The 26,045-nt window shown below is 49.1% G+C and overlaps 1 protein-coding gene across 1 annotated transcript in view; it reads right to left on the reverse strand.

Annotated features, from left to right (window-relative positions):
- Positions 1 to 974: 974 nt before the first annotated feature.
- HOOK2 (hook microtubule tethering protein 2) overlaps positions 975 to 26,045 on the reverse strand; it is a 247,428-nt gene continuing 222,357 nt past the window's right edge. Inside the window, exon 21 of the mRNA XM_086950246.1 lies at positions 975 to 5,017. Coding sequence (XP_086806372.1) covers positions 4,844 to 5,017 — 174 coding nt within the window. The 3' untranslated portion in view covers positions 975 to 4,843. The remainder of the gene's footprint in view (positions 5,018 to 26,045) is intronic.

A 26,045-nucleotide genomic window follows, 5' to 3' on the forward strand; every position in this document is an offset into this window, starting at 1 on the left:
AGACCTTCTATAAATGTCCCTTCACCAACTCCACACAGTACAATCTAATCTGGAATTAATAGAATAGTTATTTTGCCTAATTTCGAAGCTACTAATTGCATATACGGACATAGCTATTTGAATGTACTCGTGGTACTGGCTTGCAATGCAATGCATTATGAGTAAGGTGAATTTACCATATCTTCTGCAGAGTACAGTACCATATGTGGCCAAAAGAGGTCCCATGGGACCTCTTTTGGCCACAAAAGGGTCCCATGAGACCTCTTTTGCTCACAGATGGTACTGCACCCTGCAACATGGCTAGGTAAAAAACATTGGCATTTATAATGCCAATAACTAACTCCAACAAACGTGTGACCAATTGCATTTCCAATGTAATAGGTCTCGCATTTGTTAAAGTTAAAGCTGTTGGTCGTGAAAATGACTGTTTTTTACGTTTGTTTTTTTATACCATTGGCAATAGTACTATGCAAATATAACTCCACTGCAAAGAAAAAACTAAATTAAAAAAAATTGTTATTTTCAACGCCAACAACTATAACTTTAACAAATGCAAGACATACGGCATTGCAAATGCTTGTTCTTCAAGTTGGCAGGTATGGATCATTAGAATTAGTGTTTACATTTTTAAAAATTTGCCACTTATATATTGCAAGTATGCTCATGAAGCTGGTCTGGGTAGTGCTGAGGCACAAGCTTCACCTCACACCTCATTCAGGAAGACAAGGGTACAAGGGCAGGACTAGTGCTAACTTCCCTAGCGTGTCCCAGCACCATGCTTAAGGAAGGGCAGGAGAGGAGCAGCAAAATGCGTGCCTTTCTGGCGAGTGACGAACACGTACCGTGATGCAAAGTAGAAGTGGTAAAAAATTATGTGTTTCACCTTTAGTAGAGTGAAGTAGCCATGCCCAACTCATGACCTTTCCGCTTAGGGGGTGAAAACAATAAGCAGAGTAAAATAATGACAAAGATAGTCCGAAGAATTTGGTGTTTATTTGTAGTGCAGAAATGTAAAAAGCAACATGTGTCACAGCCTTTCCCCCCACACAGATGTACAAATATAAAGATCTCGACACAATGAAAACCTTTTACTAGACATTTAAGACAAATGGGGGTTTCCCCATCCTTTACAAACAAAAATTAATCCAAACTTAACTGAGGGAGAAAACACAAAACTTGGCTAAAGATAACACCAACAGCAAAGGTTCAGGAGGCGACAGGATGTTGTTGCATTTCAAACATCAGGCACATATATGCGCCTCACCCTACGTTAATAATAAAAAGGAAAAAAAAAATCATGAAATGTTGACTACGACGAGTGTTCAATGCACCTGGAGGGGAGTGTTTCTACCTGACCAGAAGCACAGGCTTCACCAATGAAGTACGACCCATTTGATTCCCAAAGTGATGTTCCAATAAAAAAGGCACCGTGGACCCTCACAATCTGAACATTACCCACCAGCACTCCTCCAATACAGCAGTTCTAGGCAAGCAGAGGCGCAGGGGGCAAATCTACCCCTGTAGGATAAAACCCAAAGCCAGTGAAGGAGGAGGAAGAAGACCAGTGACGGCCAGCAGCGCTGCACTGACTGATCAACTGAATGACTAGATCTATACATAAGGGTAAGTCTAACCCTTGTGTTGCACTGACCAGGCCTGGCGAATGATTATTCCCACTCTAACGCGGATTATGATTTACGTTCAAACAGGCTGCCATAGCTGCTGGTCTTTCAGTGACCAGGACTGGTAAATGGGGAGTTTCAGAGAGAACCTGCACTTTATCATTTGTGGAAGAGTGACTGCACTAATGGATCATTTATATAGGAAATAGGTCAGTCTAGGTACCCACTTGTGCAAGAGTAATTTTATTTAGTGAACTAGGACAAGTACCTTTGCATGGACTAGTGTAAATTCTTGCATGGTGCAATGTCCAAACCAGTGAAGAAGAGTCCCTAAAGGTTGGTCTGGTCTCTTGTACAGCAGTTTCTGGGACCAGTGAACTAGGACATGTAGTGAAACAAAATAAGTTTAGCTTCGTGTGTAGCCATGCCCACAGTGGCCGGTACCTGAAAGGGCCAGTCCAGCTGTTTGCATTGTGCACTGACTGGCAGAGGTATGAGAGGCACTCTCTAGCAGCTATTCAATAAGGCCAGTGAACAAGTAACCTGTTCGTACAGAAGGCCCAGTCTGGCCTCTTGTGAAGGCATAATCATAAGTCGCAGCGGAGAGCGAGTAGCACTGTGCCAGTTTAGGCCGCTCTACAAAAAGCAAAACCAGAGTACTAGCTCTCCTATAAATCTACACGAAAAAAATAGTGTTAAAAAAATACTAAAATACATTGCAGAATAGTAAACGCATGCAAGTGTACCCAGCTACCAAGTACTCAATGTTAGCGGTTAGGGGAACTTACCATAGGAAAGTAAGTGACGTACCGACAATACGAGGATCACAAAACAAGAATGTGAGTCGTGAGAGAAACGAAAGACCATATAAGCTCCTTTCATACTTCCATGAAACTTGACTGGAGCGCACTTGTGCTTCCCTTGGCCAACTGCACTGAGGTTCAAGAGAGAGCGAGTGCGTGTGCAGAATGTACCACCACAGAAGACCAAAGATTGAGCGTGGTCGTAAATCCAGTCAAAATGGGGGCAACAAAACATGTAAAAAATGTGCAATATGCAATAGGTGCATTACAAGAAGTAAATGAAATATGGAAATATTATTTTAAAAAAGAATTAAAAGTTACACAAAAAAATAATACAGGTTAAAGAAGTAACTTTTTGAAATTCTATTTTAGGAAATAAAAAAACAGCAAAAAAATAAAGGGCCAGCACAAGCAGGTTAGAGTGATTCATGCTAAGACAAAGAGGAGATTTCCCCTATTTGGCACACAAGTGGAACATTTTACCAATTCGTTTTGAAAAATGAGAAAATATTTTTTTCAGAAGCCTTATTTTCAGATCTGTGTAAGTAAACAAACAATGACTACTAGCGTTTCTTCAGACTAAGGCTCCCTTTGGACATGGTCGAGTGGCCCATACATGACTTTGATTATCCGTTTTCCACTTTCCACTAAATTTCATCCTAAATCGGAGAGGTTCAGAACAGCCCGTCTTGTGGGTTTCAGAAGCTGTCAGTACCAAGAAACGAGACTGCACAAGTTGGCAGCATCAAGTGTGATTATTCATTAAAAAAATTGTACGCAATAACAGTTGCAATAGCATGCTTGTTGGAACGTTTTGCTGCTTTTTGGACAAAAGGGGCGGCCTTCAGAAGATCCAATTATAAAATCATTCAAACAGCCCTTAAACAAGTCCTCGGCCTCTTGGTGTGGGAACAGGCACAGCTCCCCTGGAGAGAATCCTGACAACAATATACTGCAAGAAACTCGCCCCATTTCAAAATAAGCTTCATAACAGAGACATTAAGATTGACCATAAAAAAGAAACAACTTTTAAAAATTATAACAGCAGAAGCTGATCAGTAGTAATTTAAAAATGTGCAAATGTCATGGAAGGCATGACGGAATTTTGTAGTCTGTTGTTCACAAACAAACCAGAATAAAGATTACAGCCTCTGCCATGTTGGACGCAAGCCACACTTGTGCCGATGCACATATTTGTTAACAGAGGGTAATCGCTCCCCAAAATGCAGACTTGAGAAGTGTGACCGGATGTTACCAAACTCCAACTGCTCAGGGCTAAGTAAAAATATTACTTTATGTATTAATCTTACTCAAGCCCCATAACCTAAAAAAGACAAAACCTAAGTAAGACGCTGAGAGAACACAATGGTGTGGCTCGGGGCTGTATACACATGCACACCTTTAATATCATGCAGTGCTTGTAGACTGGGTGGCCGAAGAATGGACGGCGAAAATATAGATCATTTGCAATCATCTACTCTTCTAGAAATGAATCCAAGAGGTTACTAAAATAGCAGCTTTAAAACATTCACACCCGCACTCTTCGCCCACTTAAAATGGTCTGACGAACCCTTCAGTTCATTTTTATAGGTGTAGATTAGCTTTTGCTTTAAAAAAACACCAATGTATACGTATAACAATGAGGTTCATAGTCCAGTTATACCAGGTTTTCTTAGTGTCACAGTCAGGTCTTCAAGGGACTTTCCCAAGATTACAACCCAAACATGCTTGGCGGAGTGAACATGGTTTCCCAATTTCCAGTTCTCCCACCTCCACCCGAAAACATACAAACACTAATATTTAGACAATTATATACAATAAGCAACATATGCTTCTCCATACACTTAGCCCAAACTTCCTTTCCAACAGAGACAACACAGCGATAACAAATGACTCACAGAGGCAAACTGCTCTTGAACACACTCACAGAAATACACACCATCACCCCGGACAAGTAAAATAAACCTCTAAAAACCCAGAACGTTGCAGTGTGGGTGTAAAGATACAAAAGTTAAAAACGTTTTCGGCGAAGTGATGCTTGGAAACAAGACAAACTTCTCAGAGCAGTGACTTCGTTCTGTAAGTTCATGGCAGGACGACGAGCCTGAGGAGAAAGGAAACCCGTGTATTTGTAGCTTTGGTACATGTAGCGAAAATACCATTATTGACCACTTGTTCATACAAACAGCTAGGCCGCGGGACTAGCTAAGGCGCAGATCAACCTTCTCGGATGCACCAATACTGAAGTGTCTAGCATCACTGAACACTGGCCCGATTGCCCCAATAAGATTTGGGGATGGAGGCATGGACCACCATTTTAAGGAGGAAACAGAGCCCTGACGTCCATCTGTCAAATGCACAAGCACACATGCCTGATGCAGGAGTCCCAGCTGAGGTTTACAGTTTCCCTCTGCCCAGTCAGTGGGGTGCAGCTTGCTTCTCGCCAGGGGTGTACTTGAGCACCATGGACTGTGTGCGGTTGAGGCGTCCACGGCGGCCATTGGTCGCGAGGCGCTGCTGCGCGAGGAAAGACTGCGCAGGGCCGGGAGACGGGGTCCGTTCTTCGGTCGCGCGCTGATGAAGAGCCATCCCCTGTGGAGGAAAGGGAGACGTTAGCAGGAAGTCAGGGAAAAACAGGATGCCTCTTAAAGTGAATAACGTATGCACGGTGCCCATTCCAGGAAAAATACATCACTTGCGCATTTGCACTTACTAAACAGTCGTATTTGGTGGTCATTGTTGGCCGCAGTTTTATTACATAGGTCATACATGTGCAACTCCCCTGAACACCATCTTGGGTCGGGGTCATAAATCATCCTCACAAGTTATTGCAAATTGGGTATCACACAGTTTCAGTTGGGCATTATAAACCCTTGGGTCATAAATCATTGGGGTATCGTAAATCATTATCCCACAATCGGTCTCATTTTTTTGTCATAAATCACTCTGCAAGATCATCATAAATTAGCAGCCATAAATCATGGGTCATACATCACCGGGGTATCACAAATTGTTTCTGTGGTCATAAATCATTCTTGGTGATCATCATAAATCAGCAGCCATAAATCATTGGCTGGTCATAAATCACGTGTGTCTTTTGATCATTTGCATCTCCTAGGATCGTAAATATCCCTGACAGTTCATAGATGGTTATTTTCCACACCCCTTTGCATGTGAGGGGTAGCCTTTCCCAGGGTGATGCCCAAACTCGCTACCTTGCTAGTCTCTTTTGTGCCCTGCCATCTGGCAGGGGTTGGGCTGTGAGCGACACCTCTGTTTGATACCCCCCTTTTTGTCCCACATACCGCCCTGTTGGTGTGTTTCCACAACCAAGACATGCACCTTTTGTTTCTGCCAGCACTGCGACGCTGCGGTTACCTAGGTGTGGGTGGATGAGACTCGAAATTCTCGGCACCACACCCCCAACTCCCCGATGTAGAAGTGAGCTGCCCTAGAGGGAGCGTCACCTTATAATCACCTTTTTCGCCATTGCACATGGATTGGGGGCGGGGGGGGGGGTGCTCATGATTGGGAGATCCTAACTCTCACCTAGTCCCCCTTATTGGTCCGGTGACCTAGCACCACTCAGGTGCATGTTTTGCCAAGCTGCGCGAACCAGTTCAGTTCCTTGTCAGGCTCTGACGGCAGTTATGGCCCTGGCCCTCGAGGCCCCCTTTCGGGGTGGCCTCTGCTATTCTAGCTTTCCTGACACATTGCAAAAGTGCTGCAGTGTGAGGGTCCGATGCCAGTAGGCAGAAAACCATGCCATGGGGCGGTGAGCACACAATTCATATAAGCAGTGTATTCAATGCAAGTCCAAACGCACAAGTTACTTACCTTCGGTATCGATATATCTGTAAGAAACAGTAGTTCGTATTAGATTCCTTACCTTAGAATATCCCCAGGCGTCAGAATGGATCAGGAAACTTTTGCGTAGCAGTACCCTTGCGCGTCGGTAGGTGTCGTCTGCGGCTCCGCGTCCGTAGTTGGCGCTGGAATGATGGCGCCGGAGTACTTAGACGCCGCCCTCACGCGCTGACGTCAGTTCTTATAGACAGCTTTTCCGCGCCAGAAACTCAGAGCCATGATAAAAACCAACACTGGTGCCATGAAACTAGGGCCCTGAAAGGTGATGACCTTAACCCTAGATATCAGTTCGCAGAAGGGGGAGGATGGGTGGGGCGGTAAGGAATCTAATACTAACTACTGTTTTACAGATATATCGTTACCGAAGGTAAGTAAGTTGTGCATCTGAAAGAAACAGGTTAGTATTAGATTCCTTACATTAGAATAGATACCCCAGCAATACCAACCCCGGTGGTGGGTCTGCGAACCAATAATCCCACCAGAAAGTCCTGGAGGACGGAATGGCCAAAGAAGCCATCCCTCCGGACTTGGCTGTCCAGGCAGTAGTGTCTTGCGAACGCGTGCAGCAAGGCCCACGTAGCTGCCTGACAGATGTCCTGCAAGGGGACTCCCCGGCCCAGGGCAGAAGTAGCCGCCGTGGCCTGAGTGGAATGGGCCCTCAGCCCAACAGGAGGCTCCTTCTTAGCCAAAGAGTAGCATGCCTTGATGCACAACACGACCCACCGAGAGATGGTCCGTTTGTGCACCGCCCGTCCCATCTTAGCACCCACGTAACCAACAAAGAGTTGGTCATCCACCCGGAACTGGCGTGTGTGATCCAGATAGAATGAGAGCGCACGTTTTGGGTCAAGACGGTGGAGTCGCTCTTCCTCTTTAGAGGAATGCAGAGGCGGAAAGAAGGTGGGCAAAGTGATGGACTGCCCGATGTGGAAGGCTGTGACTACCTTGGGCAGGAAAGAGGGTCTTGTCCGCAACACAACCTTGTCCGGATGGACAGAAAGGAAGGGAAGCTTGGAGGAAAGACCCTGGAGCTCACTCACTCTCCTGGCAGATGTGATGGCATCCAGGAAAGCAGTCTTAAGAGTAAGAAGACGGAGAGGACAGTTATGAAGCGGTTCAAAAGGAGCACACATCAGGTAAGTCAGAACCAGGTTCAAGTCCCACTGGGGCATCACGAAAGGAACAGGGGGAAACATAGGAGTGATGCCCTTCAAGAACCTATTTACAATCGGGGACTTGAACAAAGAAGGCTGATAAGGTAGCCTTAAGAAGGCAGAAAGGGCAGAAAGGTAGCCCTTGACAGTGCCCAGAACAGAGCCCTGCTGGGCAAGAGAAAGAAGGAAGAGGGGGCAGAGAGTGGATCCACAGCATTTGCTGTGCACCATGCCACAAATCTGTTCCACCTGCAGGCGTATACAGACTTTGTGGAGGGACGCCTGGCTGCCAGAATCACATTACAAACTTCAGGAGGCAAGTCAAATGGCCTCAACTGTCGCCGCTCAATCTCCAAGCATGGAGGTGGAGACTGGAGAGGTTCGGGTGGAGGACCGTCCCCTGCTGCTGCGACAGAAGGTCCTCCCGAAGAGGCAGACGAATCGGGGGATCGACAGACATACTGAGTAGTTCGGGATACCAGTATCTTCGTGCCCAGTCCGGAGCCACAAGGACTACTTGAGCCCGGTCTCGCCTGATCTTCAGCATTCTGGGCAGACGCGGTATAGGCGGAAAGGCGTACAGGCGTACAACAGACTGCAGCTCCACTCGCGATGAAAAGCATCTCCGAGCGAGTGCCGCCTTGGAAATTCCAACACGCAGAACTGATGACATTGCACGTTCTCTTCTGTGGCGAATAGATCTAACCAAGGCTCTCCCCACTGCTGAAAGAGGCCTTGCGCCACATCCGAGTTCAGACGCCATTCGTGATCCATCATGCACCAACGGCTGAGTTCGTCCGCCCTGACGTTCAGGAAACCTGCCAGGTGTTGAACCACCAGGGTCACGCCCTGATGTTCCAGCCACTGCCAGAGGTGCAGAGCCTCCTGGCATAGGGTCCACTACCCCATCCCGCCCTGTTTGTTGCAGTACCACATGGCGGTGGTGTTGTCCGTGAACACCTGCACTACACTCCCCCGGACAGAGGGGAGGAATGCCTTCAGTGCAAGCCGGATCGCCCGCAGCTCCAGAAGGTTGATGTGGAGCCGGGACTCCGCCGGAGACCAGAGTCCTCTGATCTCCACCTCTCCCATGTAGCCCCCCAAGCTTGGAGGAACGCGTCCGTCACAACTACGTGGTCCGGTTGGGGTAGGGAGAGGGATCTGCAGCTGACCCAATCACGGTCCGTGAGCCACCACTGCAACTGCCTCGCAGTGCCCTCAGAGATCAAGACATGGTCTGACAAGTTGCCCTGATACTGGGCCCACTGAAACTTCAGGTCCCACTGCAGAGCCCGCATCCGCCACCTGGCGGGATGCACCAGAAGGATTCAGGATGCCATCAGCCCCAGAACCGCAGCGTCAACCTAACAGAGACTCGGGATAACGGCTGAAAGATCAGAATCCGAGCCTGAATATCCCGAACCCGCTGTTCGGGAAGATAAACCCGAAACTGCGCCGAGTCTAGAACCGCTCCGATGAAGGAGCTTCTGAGAGGGACACAGGTGTGACTTCGGCACATTGATGGAGAACCCCAGCAGGTGCAGGAGGTCGGCCGTAGTCTGGAGGTGGCTGACGACTGTCTGTGGCGAGCCCGCCTTCAACAAGCAGTCGTCGAGGTAGGTGAAGACTGAAACCCCTAACCTGCGCAGATGAGCTGCGACCACTGCCATCACTTTTGTGAACACCCGTGGGGCACTGGTAAGGCCGAAGGAGAGCACGGTAAACTGAAAGTGCTTGTGGCCTACCGTGAACCACAGGTAACGCCGGTGGGCCGGCAGGACGGGGATATGAAAATAAGCGTCCTGCAAGTCCAACGCTACCATCCAGTCTCCCGGGTTCATGGCAGCTAAGACCTGAGCCAGTGTCAGCATCTTGAACTTCTCCTTCCGGAGGAAGCCGTTGACGTTCCGCAGGTCCAAGATAGAGCGTAGGCCCCCTTTGCCCTTCTTGGGTACCAGAAAGTAGTGGGAGTAACAACCACACCCTACTTCTGGCCCAGGAACGCGCTTGATGGCCCCCTTGGCCAAGAGGGCCGTAACTTTCTCTTGTAGAAGTTTCAAGTGATCCCCCAACACGCAGTGGTACTGCTGTGGCATGGCTGGAGGGGACGCCTCGAAGGGGAGGGAGTAGCCCCTTCGGACGATTTGCAGCACCCACCTGTCCGATGTGGCAGTGAGCCAGTGGAAGTGGTAATGGCGAACCCTGCCCCCACTGGCGTCACATGGGCCTGAAAGCTCAGACTAGGAGGGTTTTGAGGCGGATGCTGCAGGGGCAGGTGTAGACTGGCCTCACCGTTGTCCCCGACCGCAGCCACGGCAGTTACCATGTCCGCCACCGCGCTGGATGGTAGTCTGCGGCCCGTGGCTGGCAGGATGTGTGGGGGTGCCCCTTCCTTGGCCACGAAAGGAGCGAAAGGCAGCCGTTTGCTGAGGCGGGACTGAGAGGCCCAAGGACTTGGCCGTAGCCCTGGAGTCCTTAAAGCGCTCAAGCGCATGGTCTGCCTTGTCGCCAAAGAGGAGACAGCCATCAAACGGCATGTCCATAAGGGTGTTTTGGACATCAGCCGAAAAGTTGGCGGACCTCAACCAGGCGTGGCGACGAATTGCCACCATCGTTGCCATCGCTCTGCCCAGTGAGTCTGTGGTATCCAGCCCACACCGGATGGAATACCGTGCCGCATCCCGACCCTCCGCAAGGGCTTGGGTGAGTTTAGTCCGGACCTCCTCAGGACATTGTGGCAGCACGTCCACGACCGTGTCCCACAGAGAGTGGGTGTAACAGCCCAAGAGGCAGGAGGTGTTGACTGACAGCAACCCCAAACTCAGGGAGGAGAATACCTTTTTCCCGTATTGCTCGTACCTCTTGGATTCCCGATCAGGGGGAATGCGGTCTGGGAGTTAGAGGCCTGGATGACCAGGCTCTCTGGGGTGGGGTGGGTGGACAGGAAGCAAGGGTCGCCCGGAGCCGGCGCCTGGCCACGTTCCTATCCACAGGAGGACCTGTAGCTGGCTTGGACCAAGTGCTCAGAAGAACGTCTGACAAGGCCTCGTTAAACGGCAGCAGAGGCTCGGCCGAGCTTGCCTGCGGTTTAAGGACCTCAGTGAGGAGGTTAGTCCTCATGGCCGCGACGGGGAGCTCAAGGCCCAAGGTCTTGGCAGCCCGCGTCAGCACCACACTATAGGCAGCCCCCTCCTCCGTAGCCACGGTAGGAGGGGAGACAAAACCAGTATTGGGCGAAGTGTCCAGACCACTGGCCTCCCCAAGCTCACCTGTCCAGTCCTGAGAAGACTGGCACTCACGTGCCAGAGGGTCCTCGGACCCCTCCTAATCCCTCTCGCCACCCATCTCCTGATACTCAGGGTCAAAGGATGGGGCCAGGTCGTAGAAATAGAAATCTCCCATCGGCGTCGAGAGCGGCGCCGCTCCGACGCCAGTCCCGAATTGAGGGCATGACCAGGGATGACATCGTCCTGGGATGGCGCCGGAGAGGACACCCAAAGCACCCGGCCCGCTTGGGGACCCACTTGGGCCCTCTTGGCCCGAAGGCGCCACGGAACCAGACGGAGGAGCGAGCGACCTCATGGCCATGAGGAAGGTGTCGATCTCCTCCGGTGGAGCGTTCTGCCCAGGGACCGGCGGGTATGGAGCAGGCCGCGACACATACGGCTCCGGCGAAGCCGGTGTTGCTCTGACCCCCGGCCGCGTCACGCGAGCGTCGGCGGGGGGGGGGGGGGGGGGGGGGAAGTAGAAGAGCGATGACGCCTCTTCGACTTCTTGTGCCTCTTACCTGAGGACTTCGAGCCCGAAGACTGGTGACGACTCCCGGAGCCATGATGACTTCGACCCCACGACCGGTCCCTCGACCTCCTTGCAGACCAGGACATAGAGCGGCACGGGGCCGACTGCCGGAGCTCGAGTCGCTTGCGGGACCGCTCCCGTCTAGCTTTGGACGTCAGGGCCCGGCAGCCAGAGCAGGATTTGTCGTCATGGTCGGGGCCCAGACAGTGAAGGCACCGGCGATGGGGGTCGATAACCGACATCAGTCAGTTGCAGTCAACGCAGGGTTTGAACCCAGGCATTCCTACCGGCACCGTCGGAGTCGAGCGACTTCGAAAGATGACCAAAAAGGATCGAAAAAGTTAGTCAAAAATTGACTAAGGGTACAACTTTTTCCGGATCTGCCCTTGCTGGCGTGGAAAAAAGAAGAAGAACTGACGTCAGCGCGCGAGGGCGGCGTCTAAGTACTCCGGCGAAGTCATCCCGGCGCCAACGACGCCTACGGACGCGGAGCCGCAGACTACACCTACCGACGCGCAAGGGTACTGCTACGCAAAAGTTTCCGGATCCAGTCTGACGCCTGGGGATATTCTAAGGTAAGGAATCTAATACTAACCTGTTTCTTTCAGATAAGAATTTACTTCATATTCATCATTCAAAAAATAAGTAGTAGTCAAATCATAACACAATCATAATTAATTCTTACTGTTCCGGTGAGCCTACTGAGTGTGTTGTGGTTCAGTTGGAGACTACAAGCAGAAAATGCCAATCGCAGGAATCTTTTAGATGTTACTTGGATCCCAAACAAACCTATCGCTAACATTGAATTTTTGCAGTTCATTTTTGGATATCTGCAAATGTGTTGTTTTTGGGACGGAAAAGTCCCCTGCGTAGTGACAAATGAGAATGCCTGCCCAGAGTGCTCCAGTGTCGATTACGTGCCACCAGCACAGAGGTGGCAGAATACCAGTTTAGTAGGGATCAGGGCTTTTTACCTAGGTCACAGGAGGGGTGCCTACAGGCCCACTAATGTAAAGTTCCACGGCTGTGTATGTAACTCATCCTTAGTCTACACAGCGATTATGCGTAGCGCCTGGCAGCGTGTGATGCTTGCATATGCATGCTGGGATGTATGTGTGCCTGTGCATGGTACAGAACATGAAGGAGGTCTGTTAGTTCCATTTGGAGGCCCTGGGCCTAGAAATGGTGCAGGAGGTGAGAACTGCAACCCACAGACAGAAGATGTGAATTGTTGATTTTCTGAAGGGCAAGGGTGGATAACACCCCCCACCCCCCACACACATCACAAACCCCTCTGATTCTAGGAAATGTTACTGGTCAGTGGAGCCTGGGTTCATTGTAAAGCGAGATGGTGGGTCTGATAAGGTTGGAACTGAGGCAAGGGACGAAGGAAAGAGGGGAAAGCTTAGGCCATTACACCTTTGTGAGGTATATTACACTGGAGGCTGACAGCCTAGTGGGATCCCAGATTACTCCATTGGCCAGTATTGTAGGTCAAACAAGACTGAGACCACTCCTCCTGCAACAGACTGCCCCAGAGGAGATGTCACTTCAAATTAGTCAACAACCCGAATTTCAAACCAAAACAATAAATTCACATTGGTCTCTGGATATGGACTATAAAAGTGGAAGCATGAGTCCCACAAGTGTTTTTAAGCACTATTCAACATCAGAGAAGATTGCCAAAATGTAAGATCTGCTAGGCTAACCAGCTGGGTAGGGACAATCTATCAGGAAGTTAAAATACTGCCCTGAGCTTGGAGCACCAGCCTTCTGACTGCCATGACCAACAAATCCTTAGATGAGGAGCAGAGTACTTCGAGGAAGGAAGAGAGGCCCAGTGGAGACCATGCCAATTGTATCCTGGTGGACGAAGTGTGAAATGCCTGGTCCGGTTGGGACCACTCTACAAAACAATTCAATGACTTCCCATGAGCCAGGAAAAGGACACAATGAAGTAAAGGCCTTCACACTAGAGCAGAAGATGTCAGAGACCCGTGTGAGCCAGAAGGGGGCCGCTTTGAAATTGGGACCATCGCCCTTGTGCAGGTGAAATCGGTGACTTGTGTGCCATGAGTGAGCCACTGTGAAAGCAGGGCTGTTTCCCAAGATCATCATTCCTAGGCTGACGTGAAGGACTCTTAACGATCCCCAATGAGCTGTGGTTGAGGACGTCTGACACAGACACAGCCTGTACAGAGACTGAGGAGGTCCGACGCACCATCGGGAAAAGACTATGAAAGGTCGTGGACCATCAACATTGGGTAATCCAGAGCCCAGAGAGACTTTTCATGGTTGTCCCACACTTACCGGCTGCCAACAGGTCAGCTAAGACTGTTAATGGCAGTCAGGCCTCTTGGAGACTCATGAATTTAGCACATAGCATTACTTAAGTGTAGAAAGTAATCTACATGATTAAATGGCCTCATTAGAAGGGACAGAGGGACTCTGGGATATCGCGCAGGACAACACAAGCACCCAAACCATAGGAAATGGTGATTTTACATAGTAAGTTGCCTCTATGCTAAATGTGCTTATAATAAAATATCACTTTTCCATAACAGCAGGCATTTGACTCGACAAAACATATTGCAGTTACTGTGTGTACTTTAAGCCTTTATAAGCCTCAATTTTACTCCCCTCTCCTTCCCAACCCCCATCCCTAAAGAGCCTTGGACTGCTCGGACCGCATTACTACTGAGAGTCAAGTGCTAAAAGGGGTAGTACAAAGTAGGTAGGGCCCAGTGACAACAGGAGTAAAAGTCCACAACCAACATTGTTGGGCCCAGTAACGCCGCTCTCTGGAGGTTCTGACAGTACTGATTTAGCTAATTATAGTAGTGAAAATCAAATCAGAGCCCATTGAAATTGTGGTATGTATTTGCAGGTTTCGTGTTTAGTCCACACATCATGTGAAGGTCTGTTACCTAAAGCTAGCATGATCGCTCACGTTGATTTGTCCACCGTACTCCAGTGGTGACATTTTCTTTTCTCTTTTTCTCAGTGCTTTTTAGCAGTAGCTTTGGTCCTCTTAAGAGAATACATATCTAACACTGCGAACAAACAAACATCTCAGATTCTCTAATCCAATCAGAATTAAACAGGTCTGAAGCGAGGTGCGCTGGTACGGACACTGAAGAATGCTAACTCATCCAATTTGTTAAAAATTCTGATTTGAGAGCTCACCCACAGATCCTAACAATATGTAAACACAAAATTAACCCATCTCAGTGCAGAATGTGAACATGAGGAATTTGTATGCATGTAAACACATGCTCCGCCCCATGCGTGTCACACATTCGTGTGTGAGTGAGGGCAGTTTTTCAAAACACATCTGTGCCACTGCTTATCTTTCTACTTCCTCTGGGTCTAGTCCTCTCCACCCCTTTATGTGTTTACATGTGATATTTGGGGGTTCGGGGTGGTAGAGTTTGTTTTCGACCCTCCCCCTTTTTTTGTGATTAATGAATTTGTATGCATACCACGAAAAGTGCTTTTCTGGATTACCTTTCAGTTCCATTCTCCGATTTACACCTAATTTGAAACTAACAGCTTAAACTAAACAAATCAAGCAGATTCCAACGCCTCCAAATTTCAAAAAGGGCATGACCCTATGCACTTTTTTTTCTTTCTTTCTTTTTGCCACCAGATGGAATGACTCCAGATGGAAACTCTCAACTCTGCCAACACAAAACCTTACTGTGCGCCCTGGAATAGTTTATTTTATGTATAGCCTTAGAGAAGTCTCCCAGAGGTAGGTTTTCTACTGGTCCAACTCCCCTGCTCGATGTCCCTGTACCTTGTCCTGGGGAGGACCAGACCGCAAACCCCTGGCAACTGTCCGACCATTTTAGCAACGGAGCCCAAATCTTTTCCGCCTCTTCTCCACACTGGAGATCTATTTTACTAATGGCCATGATGTTCTTCAGGCAATCTGCAAACCTAGGAGGGGTTGAGGATTTCCATTCTCTGCATATCTCCCTTCTGGCGATAACAATCACATAGAATATAAACTGGGTGATATGGTCTATCATATCATATTCTTCTAACAGACCCATAAAGATCAGTCTAGGGCTACAAGTAATTGTTCTAACCAGTACCTCCCCCAAGAAGGTGCAGACCGATAACCAGTAGTTTTTTATCTCAATACACTCTACAAAAATATGTAAATCATCTGCCTCTACTGGTTTACATCTGGGGCAGAAGTGTGGTGTTCCGGATATTTTTGAGAGCTTGGAGGGGGCCCAATATACCCTGTGTGCCGTGTAAAGATGGATTCTTCTGAGATTAGCAGGTTTTACTGTTTTTTGAGATATTGCAAATGAATCTAACCAGGCCTCCAATTGTTTCTCCGGATCCTCTCCTATTATATCTCCCCAGAGTTTCGAAATCTCTGCCTCCTGTCTGTCCTTTGCCCTGATTAGTATATTATACCATGCTGAGACCTCACCCTTCCAACCTTCTTGTCTGTTCACTAGGTCTAAAAAATCACAGCCCTCTGTTTCTGACACCCAGTTTTGGCTTCCCCACCATGATGATAACGGATAATATTTAAACCTTGCAAGGGACCCTCCTGTTATGTTAGATAAAGATGCCCAACCTATTAGTTCTAGATTGACCAGGAGATCTCCCCAACGTTTGAAACCCGCCTCTCTCAGGGGAAATGAGAGTCGATCTAATAAACATTCCGGTGTTCCGGGGGAGTCCCAAATTGGTGCCAAAAAATTATAGTAGGGAATTTTCCAAATTTTACAGGTTGTTTGACATACTTTTAGGGGTGTTAGTAAAATTTTTAGGCGGACTTTTTTATAAAATTTTTGGGCGCCAAATTTAAACAAGAAAAATTTAAGACCCTGAGGTTGGTCAGATAATAGAGCTTGAAACAAACGACCTTGTGACGATGCGTCTAGTTTATTGGCCAGGAGTCTAACATTTTTTAACTGGAATGCGTAACAGTAAGAAAGCAGATCTGGGAGAGCTAATCCTCCTATTTGTAGCCCTCTCCTCAGCTTTTTCCAAGCAATTCTTGGTGACTTAGATGCCCAAATGAATGAACTGATTTTCCCCTGAAGGTTTGAAATGTCTTTGTTATGGAATGTCAACGGAATACTATTAAATAGGAAAGTCACTTTTGGTAGTACTACCATTTTAAATAAATTAACTCTTCCGTAAATGCTAAGAGGAAGATTGGACCATCTTTGAAGAAGTTTAGTTATGTCTTTTACCACGATCTGCCAGGACACTTTGGGGATGTCTTGTAGATCTTGAGTTATATGTATACCTAAATATCTGATCTTGGGCTTTGCATCTGGGATGGGGACAGGACTATTCCAACTCATTATGTCTGTTTTATTTCTGTTAATACCATAACCTGAGACTGCTCCATATTCCCCTGCAAGATTGAATAACTTCGGGATCGCTTCTAATGGGTTAGTAGAATATAGCAGCAAGTCATCGGCATATAATGCGTTTTCAAACTCCAACCCACCCATATTGAAGGGCGAAATTGTTGGGTCAGATCGTATCACCGTTACAAAAGGCTCCATATATAAATCAAAAAGGAGAGGAGACAGGGGACAACCCTGCCTCGTCCCTCTCGATATCTCAAACCAATCCGACAAGACCCCGTTAATTAATACCTTAGCTCGTGGGTACCCTATGCACTTCTGTAGTATAAATCTACACCCTAAACCCCCAAACTGGTGTTAGCTTTATAAAATCCCACTGGTAGAACACTGAGTTCTAGTCATAACAGATGCATTTTAGAACCGATAACAGTTGAGGAGGAGTAAACCAAATTCCTTTAATGAAAACAATTCAAAAACTGATTTACCACACCACAGTTTGGCCTAAAATTTCTCCCATTTTAGTACCTCAACAAAATTTACCCAATTCACATGAACACACTGAATCTTTGTGATGGCGGTTAACAACGGGGTGCGGCGCAACTTGTGCCTAGTACACAGCTAGAAATGCTCAGCTGACACAGAATGGTTGCCTTTTTTTCCTTTTATTTTAAAGGGACTGACAGCATACCGGAGTCAACTAGCCATATAGCCATAAAAAACAGGAATGATAGAAGCATGGCCATGGAAAATGCTTTGGAGAATTCATCACTTTCTGAGAAAGGGCAACCAATGCACAACCTTAAGCAATTCAGAGATACCTGCCTGGGTAACCAGGCTCTTACCAGCATCCTACATATGGTGCCAAGTTAAAACGATCACTACAGCCAACATTGGGTATAACTATCAAGATCTTGTGGAAAAGAACAGTAGCTCATGCTAAAGCCTGCGCAAGAAAATATGTCCGGACAGCAGACTCTTTCTTCATCTCTAAGATCGCTCCAAGAAACAGGACTGAGATAGTACATGCGGCAAAATAATTTGGCCATAGTTTCTACTGCCACCAGAAAATTGGGGTTTGTTGTAGTCAAGTTTGGGCCGACAGAATTTGAAGCGGTGTCCTGAACCTCTTCAGAAGCGGTCGCTCCCCAAGCTGCTCCCAAGCTGGTATCGTATTGCCTTACTGCCAGACTGAAATTTGCATTTTAAAACTACTGCCCTTTGCTCGCATTGACCCCTGCATTCATTTGTGCCTCATTTGTACCGGGTTGTAACTGCATCGTAGCGTGATATTAGACGCTGAGTGGCGCACTCATTAATTGCCATTGATTTTGTCTGTGCATTGCTGCCTTGGACTGTGTTAATTATTTTGCTGCTTATTGCGATCTGTACCGGTGACGCTTCCCGCTCTGTCCAAATATTGTTATCCCAGCCTCGTCCTGTTTGGCTTTAGGGTTGCTGCCATTTTGTTGATTGTTGTTGCCTCCCAGCACAGCCTCTCCACCCCGCTGCCACCTCCCAGCTGACCCCCCCCCTCGCCCCACCCCCCTCCACTCTCCATTTATGACAGATGGACCTACGCGCAGCGTCCACGCGCTGCGGCCGCGCCGAAGGTGCGCCAAAGGTAAGCCCGTCTACGCCCATCCGCGCCGTGACCGCGCCCAGCGCCAGACCCCCTGGTCCCCGCTTCACCCATCCCCCCCGCATTACATACGACGCCTCCACCCTCTTAGCACTTAACCTCGGCCGACTCCCTAACTGCGCCAAAGGAGCACCAGGACACACCCATGGACCCGTCAGCTGCCTCTCCTGCAAATTCACCTGCATCAAGACCCACACCAAACCAACAAACACCAAACAGAGATCCAACACCAACCACCTTAAATGCATACTTCTCAACACCCGCTCGGTTCACAAACACGCCATCGACCTTTGGAATGTACTCGACACCATTTCTCCGGACATCGCCTTCCTAACAGAAACCTGGATGAATGACTCTTCAGCTCCAGACATCACCATAGCCATCCCGGACGGCTACAAGATCATCCGTAAGGACCGCACCATTCAAACAGGAGGAGGCCTCGACATCGTCCACAAGAACACCATCCGCGTCTCAACCAGCTCAGAAGACAATCTCGCTGTCGCCGAACACCTTCACTTCCAGATCCACACAGACCCCAAGACCACCCTCAGAGGCACCCTCCTCCACAGACCACCAGGACCCCGTACAAAATTCAGCGAAGACATCACTGACTTCATCACCCCACACGCTCTCCCCTCGGAAGAATACATTCTACTGGGAGACCTCAATTTCCATCTGGAAAAGAGCAACAGTAACACTACCACCCTTCTGGACAATCTTGCTAATCTCGGACTCAAACAACTTGTTAACACCCCCACACACTATGCAGGACACACACTCGACCCTATCTTCACTTCCAGCAAGCATATCTCCTTCACTCACACCACACCCCTCCACTGAACGGACCACAGTTACATCCACTTCATTTACAATAAGACCACGATCCACAACCACCCTCAACCAACTCTGCGACGAAATTGGAACAAAATCACCATAGACCAGATCTCCACATCGCTTCTTCAAAAACCCCCTGCCTATTCAACGAACCCTAACCAAGCTGCCATTAACCTCACACAATGGTTAAACCAAACCGCTGACAAACTAGCACCCCTGAAAAAACATATCAAGCAAGGAAGCAAGAACGCCCCCTGGTTCAACGATAACCTTAAGAAATCAAAGAAACTCTGTCGTTCACTTGAGAAAACTTGGAAAAAAGACCCAAACACTATCACCCAAGCCGCCTTCAAAAACGCCACCCGCAAACACCACAAACTAATCCGGACAGCCAAGAAATCAGCACTCAAAGACCGACTAGACAACAACGCCCACAACAGCAAGGAACTTTTCATCATCAAAGAATTCACCAACCCCACCGCCAGCTCTAACGACATCACCCCCTCTCAAATCCTCTGCGACTCCCTCGCCTCATTCTTCCATGACAAAATCGCCGACATTCATAACAGCTTTGACAACCAACCCGTAAACCAGTCCACCCCACTCACCTCCGAACCTGTACCTCCTCCGAATAACCTTTTCGACTGGAACCCAATCACCACAGATGACACCATTCACCTGATGAACTCCATCCACTCAGGATCCCCTACAGACCCATGCCCCCATCATATCTTCAACAAAGCAGACTCCATTAACGCACCCCATCTCCGAGACGTCATCAACTGCTCCCTCAACTCCGCCACATTCCCAGAAAGCTGGAAACATGCCGAGCTCAGCGCCCTTCTGAAGAAACCCACAGCTGACCCCACCGAACTCAAAAACTACCGCCCAAATCTCGCTCCTCCCATTCCCTGCCAAAGTCATTGAGAAAGCCATCAACAATCAGCTCGCCGCCTTCCTCGAAACCAACAAATCACTCGACTCCTCACAGTCTGGCTTCCGAGCCAAACAGCACCGAGACCGCCCTCATCGCAGCAACAGACGACATTCGAACACTACTGGACAACGGAGACACAGTCGCCCTCATCCTCCTTCACCTCTCCACAGCCTTCGACACAGTCTGCCACAGCACCCTGTTACAACGCCTCAGAAACATCGCTGGAAGAACCCAGAGAGTCCGCCTCCCCCCTTGTAAGTCAGAGGCCACCGAAGTCATCTGCGGCGTCCCGCAAGGATCATCGCTCAGCCCCACCCTCTTCAACGTCTACATGAGCCCCCTCGCAACCATCGCACGTCAACACAACCTCAACATCACCTCTTACGCTGATGACACTCAGCTGATCCTATCACTCACAAAAGACCCAACCACCGCCAAAACCAACCTACATGAAGGGATGAAAGAAGTAGCCGAGTGGATGAAGCACAGCCGTCTGAAACTGAACTCGGACAAAACGGAAGTCCTCATCTTAGGCTCATCCCCTTCCGCCTGGGACGACTCTTGGTGGCCAACTGCCCTAGGAAAAGCCCCCAGACCGACGGACCACGCACGGAACCTGGGCAGACCCCCCCCCAAGATATAGCGGCATGGATTAGCAAATTTAGCGGCACAAAAATGGAAATTTAGCGGCATAAATATGGAAATTTAGCGGCAATTTTGCGGCATTTTATTTGCCCATTTTTCCTACAACAAACACAGATATCTTAGTTTTTTTTAGTTATTTAACAACATGAAGCTATGTATATTTGGTTTATTCAGTGTGTAAGAGTCAGAGTGAGATTGTAGCAATTGTTCTTCAGAAACTCAGGGCCTATCGGCTCATTAGTTCCATACCATCTCCAGTCACATAACACAAGGAGAGGTCCTTCTTTTGTGTATTTTCTTCTTTCTTCCTTTTAAAAATCCATTATAGCATAGGAAACATTGCTTTTACATTAGTTCTCTGTTTGTGCCCCAGAGATTTAGTTTGCACATTACTGGTAAGCACACTTAGTTAACTGAAAACAATGGTGAAACACCAGGTCAAAATAAGGATAAACCAGGGGTCTCTGGACCAGACTTAGTGACCCTCCTGGTTAATGTCTGATTAATAAGGAGACTCCCAGCGTCCCTCCCACATGCAGTTACCCCTTGACATCAGTAACATCACAGGGGAGTTGGCAGATGCTACTAAGTTTACCTTGTAATCGAGTCTTGAGAATTAACTAAAGTCCTTCTTGACAGCTTCGCCCTCCAACCACACAGGGCCAACGTGTGTAGTAGTTTTAAACTCTGCCCAACAAATTTCAGAGTAGGGTAACATTTGTGTTACTACGTGCTACAGAAACTTGGTTGGAGTGAACACAAGCACTGGCAGTAAACAGTAGGGCACTGTGCAATCTACTGGCACTGAGTAGTGCAATCTCTGCTTTACCTGATGTCACTCCCTTCCCCACCCTGTTTACCCCCCCCCACTCTTTCTCCTCCCCTGTGCTTCCTTCCTGATTCGCACGAGCTCTTTCTTTGCCAGTCCCTCGCCACCTCATAGGGTGGTCTCCACATGGCTGGCTTATCCCGTGGCTCCCTAGCCCCCACTCTGACTCACCACCTTTTTGCTTTTTCTCTGGCCCGCTCACACTTCCCAACATACACTCTGCAGTTGCTGTGTTATTTACTCATTGCCTACGGATTGAATTTGTTTAAATTGTAAACAATGTTTAAAAAGTAAAATGCAAACCGAATGCTCACAGTTCTGGTGATCGAATGTGTGCCTCTTTTATTCTGGGCATCCGAGCCATGTTCAAATCTTGTCTTCTGGAGCGGCTCATTTGAAGGTTTATTTAGTTTTCATGAGGTTTCTGGGAACCTCTTTCCAAAGTGCAACATTCCCCCGCAGAACAATATTGTGCATTTGCACCGTTATCGATAGGAGGCATTTCAAGGTTGAAAAGACCAGCACACCTTGAAACATGCCTGGGAATCTTGATGTAACTGCAGCTTTGAGAAGCCTGCGGTAGAAACGTGAAATTGCACCAACAGTGAAGCCAAATCATTTGATGACAAAGAAGGCATTCTGAAGCGTGTGTTGTAGATTTCATATTTGCACTTTCCTGCCATCTAGTGCTTGATTCAGGGTATTGTTTTTCTTCGAAGAATGCTTTGTTTCAAGCAGGCAGTAAATGACTCGTGATTACATCCTCGAAAGTTACTCACTACAGAATGCGATTTGTATCGGAAAAGAACTAACAGACCCCCAAGGATATAGCGGATTTTGTCGAAATGCCCAGATTTCTTCAAAAGTGCCGATTTCGCGGGCATTTTTGTAAAAATCGCGGCTTTTTGACAAAAGTGCCGATTTCGCGGCAAATCGCGAAATCGCGATATCCTGGAGGGTCTGCCTGGGCATCATCCTGGACTCCTCACTCTCGATGACCAGACAAGTCAACGCCGTCTCATCATCATGCTTCAACATCCTACGCATGCTCAAAAAAACATTTTGCTGGATCCCCACCGAAACAAGAAAAACGGTCACCCACGCACTGGTTACAAGCCGTCTGGACTACGGAAACACCCTGTACGCCGGTACCACCGCAAAACGGCAGAAAAAACTCCAACGCATCCAAAATGCTGCAGCCAGACTCATACTTGACATCCCTCGCACAGACCACATTTCCGTTCACCTGAAAGACCTTCACTGGCTCCCCGTCAACAAAAGAATAATGTTCCGTCTCCTCACCCACGCACACAAAGCCCTATACGAACTCGGACCTGATTGTCTCAACACGCGCCTTTCCTTCTACAACCCCACCCGCCAGCTGCGTTCATCCAACCAAGCCCTCGCCGCTGTTCCGCGCATCCACAAAGCCACCATGGGGGGAAGATCCTTCTCCTACTTAGCGGCCAAAACCTGGAATTCCCTTCCCATCCACCTCGACCTTACTCAAAACCACCTAGCCTTCAGAAAACAGCTTAAAACCTGGATATTCGATAAGTAATCCTCCTCCCCCTTCCTCAAGCGCCTTGAGACCCTCTGGGTATGGAGTGCGCTATATAAATTAAATTATGACTTGACTTGATCCATGATCATACTGAGTAGCTCGGGATACCAAACTCTTCAAACCCAGTCTGGAGCCACAAGAATGACTTTGGCCCGGTTGCGCCTGATCTTCTTCAGCACTCTGGGTAGAAGTGGTATAGGCGGAAAAGCATACAATAAACCGCAGCTCCACTCATGACGAAATGTGCTGCCGAACGAGTGACTCCTTGGAAATCCCAACGCATAGAAGTGATGAAATTACGCGTTCTCTTCGGTGGCGAATAGATCTAACCCAGGCTCTCCCCACTGTTGAAAGAGACCTTGCGCCTCCTCTGAGTGAAGACGCCATTCGTGTTCCATCATGCACCTGCGGCTGAGTTTGTCCGCCCTGGTGTTCAAAGAACCTGCCAGGTGTTGAACAGTCAAGGAAATGCCTTGCCGTTCCAGCCATGTCCAGAGGCGCAGAGCTTCCCGACATAGGGTTCATGACCTCGCCCGCCTTGTTTGTTGCAATATCACATGGCGGTCTGTGAACACCTGCACAACTCTCCCGTTGACAGAGGGATGGAATGCTTTCAATGCAAATAGGATCATTTGGAGTTCCAGAAGGTTGATATGGAGCCTGGACTCCGCCGGAGACCAGAGGCCTCTGATCTCTGCCTCTCCCATGTGGCCGCCCCATCCCAGGAGGGACGTATCAGTCACCACTGTGTGCTCCGGTTGGGGAAGGGAGAGGGATCTGCCGATGACCCAATGCTGGTTGGTGAGCCACCACTCCAACTGTTGTGCAGTGCCCGCCGAGATCTGGACATACTCTGACAGGTCCCTTTGAGTCTGCGCCCACTGGAACTTCAGGTCCAACTGCAGAGCCCCCATATGCCATCTGGCATGATTGGTCAGAAGGATGCCATGAGGCCCAGCAGCCTCAGGGTCATCCTGACCAAAACCCAAGGCACGGGCCGAAAGATCAGAATCATAGCCCGAATGTCCTTGACTCGATGTTCGGGAGGATATCCCCGAAACTGCGCTGTGTCCAGAACCGCTCCTATGAAAAGGAGCATCGGAGAGGGAATCAGGTGTGACTTCAGCACATTGATGGAGAACCCCAGCAAATGCAAGAGATCAGCCGTAGTCTGGAGGTGGGAGACAACTGCCTGGGGCGAGACTGAACTGCGCAGATGAGCTGAGGCCATCGCCATCACTTTCGTGAACACCCAGGGGGCGCTGGTAAGGCAAAAAGTGCGCACAGTGAACTGAAAGTGCTTGTGGCCTACCGTGAACCGTAGGTAATACCAGTGGGCCGGCAGGACGGGGATATGAAAGTAAGCGTCCTGCAAGTCCAACTCTACCATCCAATCTTGCGGATCTAGGGCAGACAAGACCTGAGCAAGTGTGACCATCTTGAACCTCTCCTTCCGGAGAAAGCGATTGATGTTCTGAAGGTCTAAAATAGGACGCAGGCCCTTGTCCTTTTTCGGAACCAAGAAGTAGTGGGTGTGGAAACCACGACCTACTTCTGACGTCGTAACTAGCTTGATGGCCCCCTTGGCCAGGAGCGCCGTAACGTCCTGCTGGAGAAGGGCCAAGTGATCCCTCGACATGCGGTGGTACTGAGGTGGCATGGCTGGAGGGGTAGTCTCACAGGGGAAGGAATAGGCCTGTCGGACTATCAGGAGAATCCACCTATCTGAAGTGATGGAGCACCAGTGAGGGAGGTGATGGCGAATCCTACTACCCTCTGGCATGTGGTGGGCCTCAAACACCAGACTAGGAAGGTTTGGAGGCAGTGGCTGCAGGGGAGGTGGTGGACTGACCCGCCCGCTGGCCCCGTGACCCACCTCTACGGGTCCCACGTCCAAGGCTGCCCTGAGACTGTTACTCCACAGGCTTGTGGCTCTGAAACAAAGGTGTTTGGGCGCCCCTTCCATGGCCACGAAAGGAGCAAAAAGCAGAAGCGGAAGGAGTGCGCGTGGCCGAAAGGCACAAGGACTTGACATAGCCTGAGAGTCCTTAAAACGCTCCACCGCACTATCTGCCTTGTCGCTAAACAGGTGAGTGCCATCAAAAGGCATGTCCATCAGAGTGTTCTGGACATCCCCGAAAAAATCAGTTGTCCTCAGCCAGGCGTGGCGGCGAAGCACCACAGTCGTGGAAATTGCTCTGCCCAGCGAGTCAGCGGTGTCTCGGCCACAACTAATTGTGAGCTTGGCTGCGTCTCTCCCCTCAGCAATAGCTTGGAAGAGCACCGTCTGGGCCTCCTCCGGACAATGAGGCAGCACCTGCGCAACCATGTCCCATACAGAATGGGAATAACGGGCCAAGAGGCATGCGGTGTTCACAGATCACAGGCCTGAACTGGCAGAAGTAAAACCTTTCTTCCCAATTGTTCCAGTTTCTTGGATTCCCTGTCCAGAGGTGCGGAAGGGAATGTGCTTGTGGACGCAGAGGCTTGGACAACCAAGCTCTCAGGGGTAGGGTCTTGGGAGAGGAAAATGGGGTCACCCGGGGCCAGGCGATGGCGTCGGGCCACGTTCTTCTCCTTATTCGGTGTTGTGCCTGAACCAGGTGCCCAAAGGAACTTTGAAGGGCAGCAGCAGCTCCGTAGAGGAAGACGCCGGCCAAAGCACTTCTATCAGGAGGTTAGTCCGGACGGCCACCGTAGGTAGCTCGAGGTGCAGAGCCTCGGCTCCCCTACGCAACATCACAGAATATGTACCACCCTCCACTGTAGCCATGGTAGGAGGAGATAGTGTGCCAGATCCTGGAGTAAATACTAGGTCACCTGCATCCTTCATGTCCTCTTCCCAGTCCGGGTCAAACTCGCACTGGGCTGCGACAGGGTCCTCAGACCCCTCCCAGTCCTCCCAGTCCTCCACAACCTGCCAGGCAGGTGGAAAAGAAGGAGGTGTATGGAGAAAGGGATAGAAATTCCCCATCGGTGTCGGAATCAGCGTCAATCGACACCGG

Source organism: Lissotriton vulgaris, unplaced genomic scaffold, assembly GCF_964263255.1.
Source record: "Lissotriton vulgaris unplaced genomic scaffold, aLisVul1.2 SCAFFOLD_638, whole genome shotgun sequence".
In the NCBI taxonomy this organism is placed as follows: domain Eukaryota; kingdom Metazoa; phylum Chordata; class Amphibia; order Caudata; family Salamandridae; genus Lissotriton; species Lissotriton vulgaris.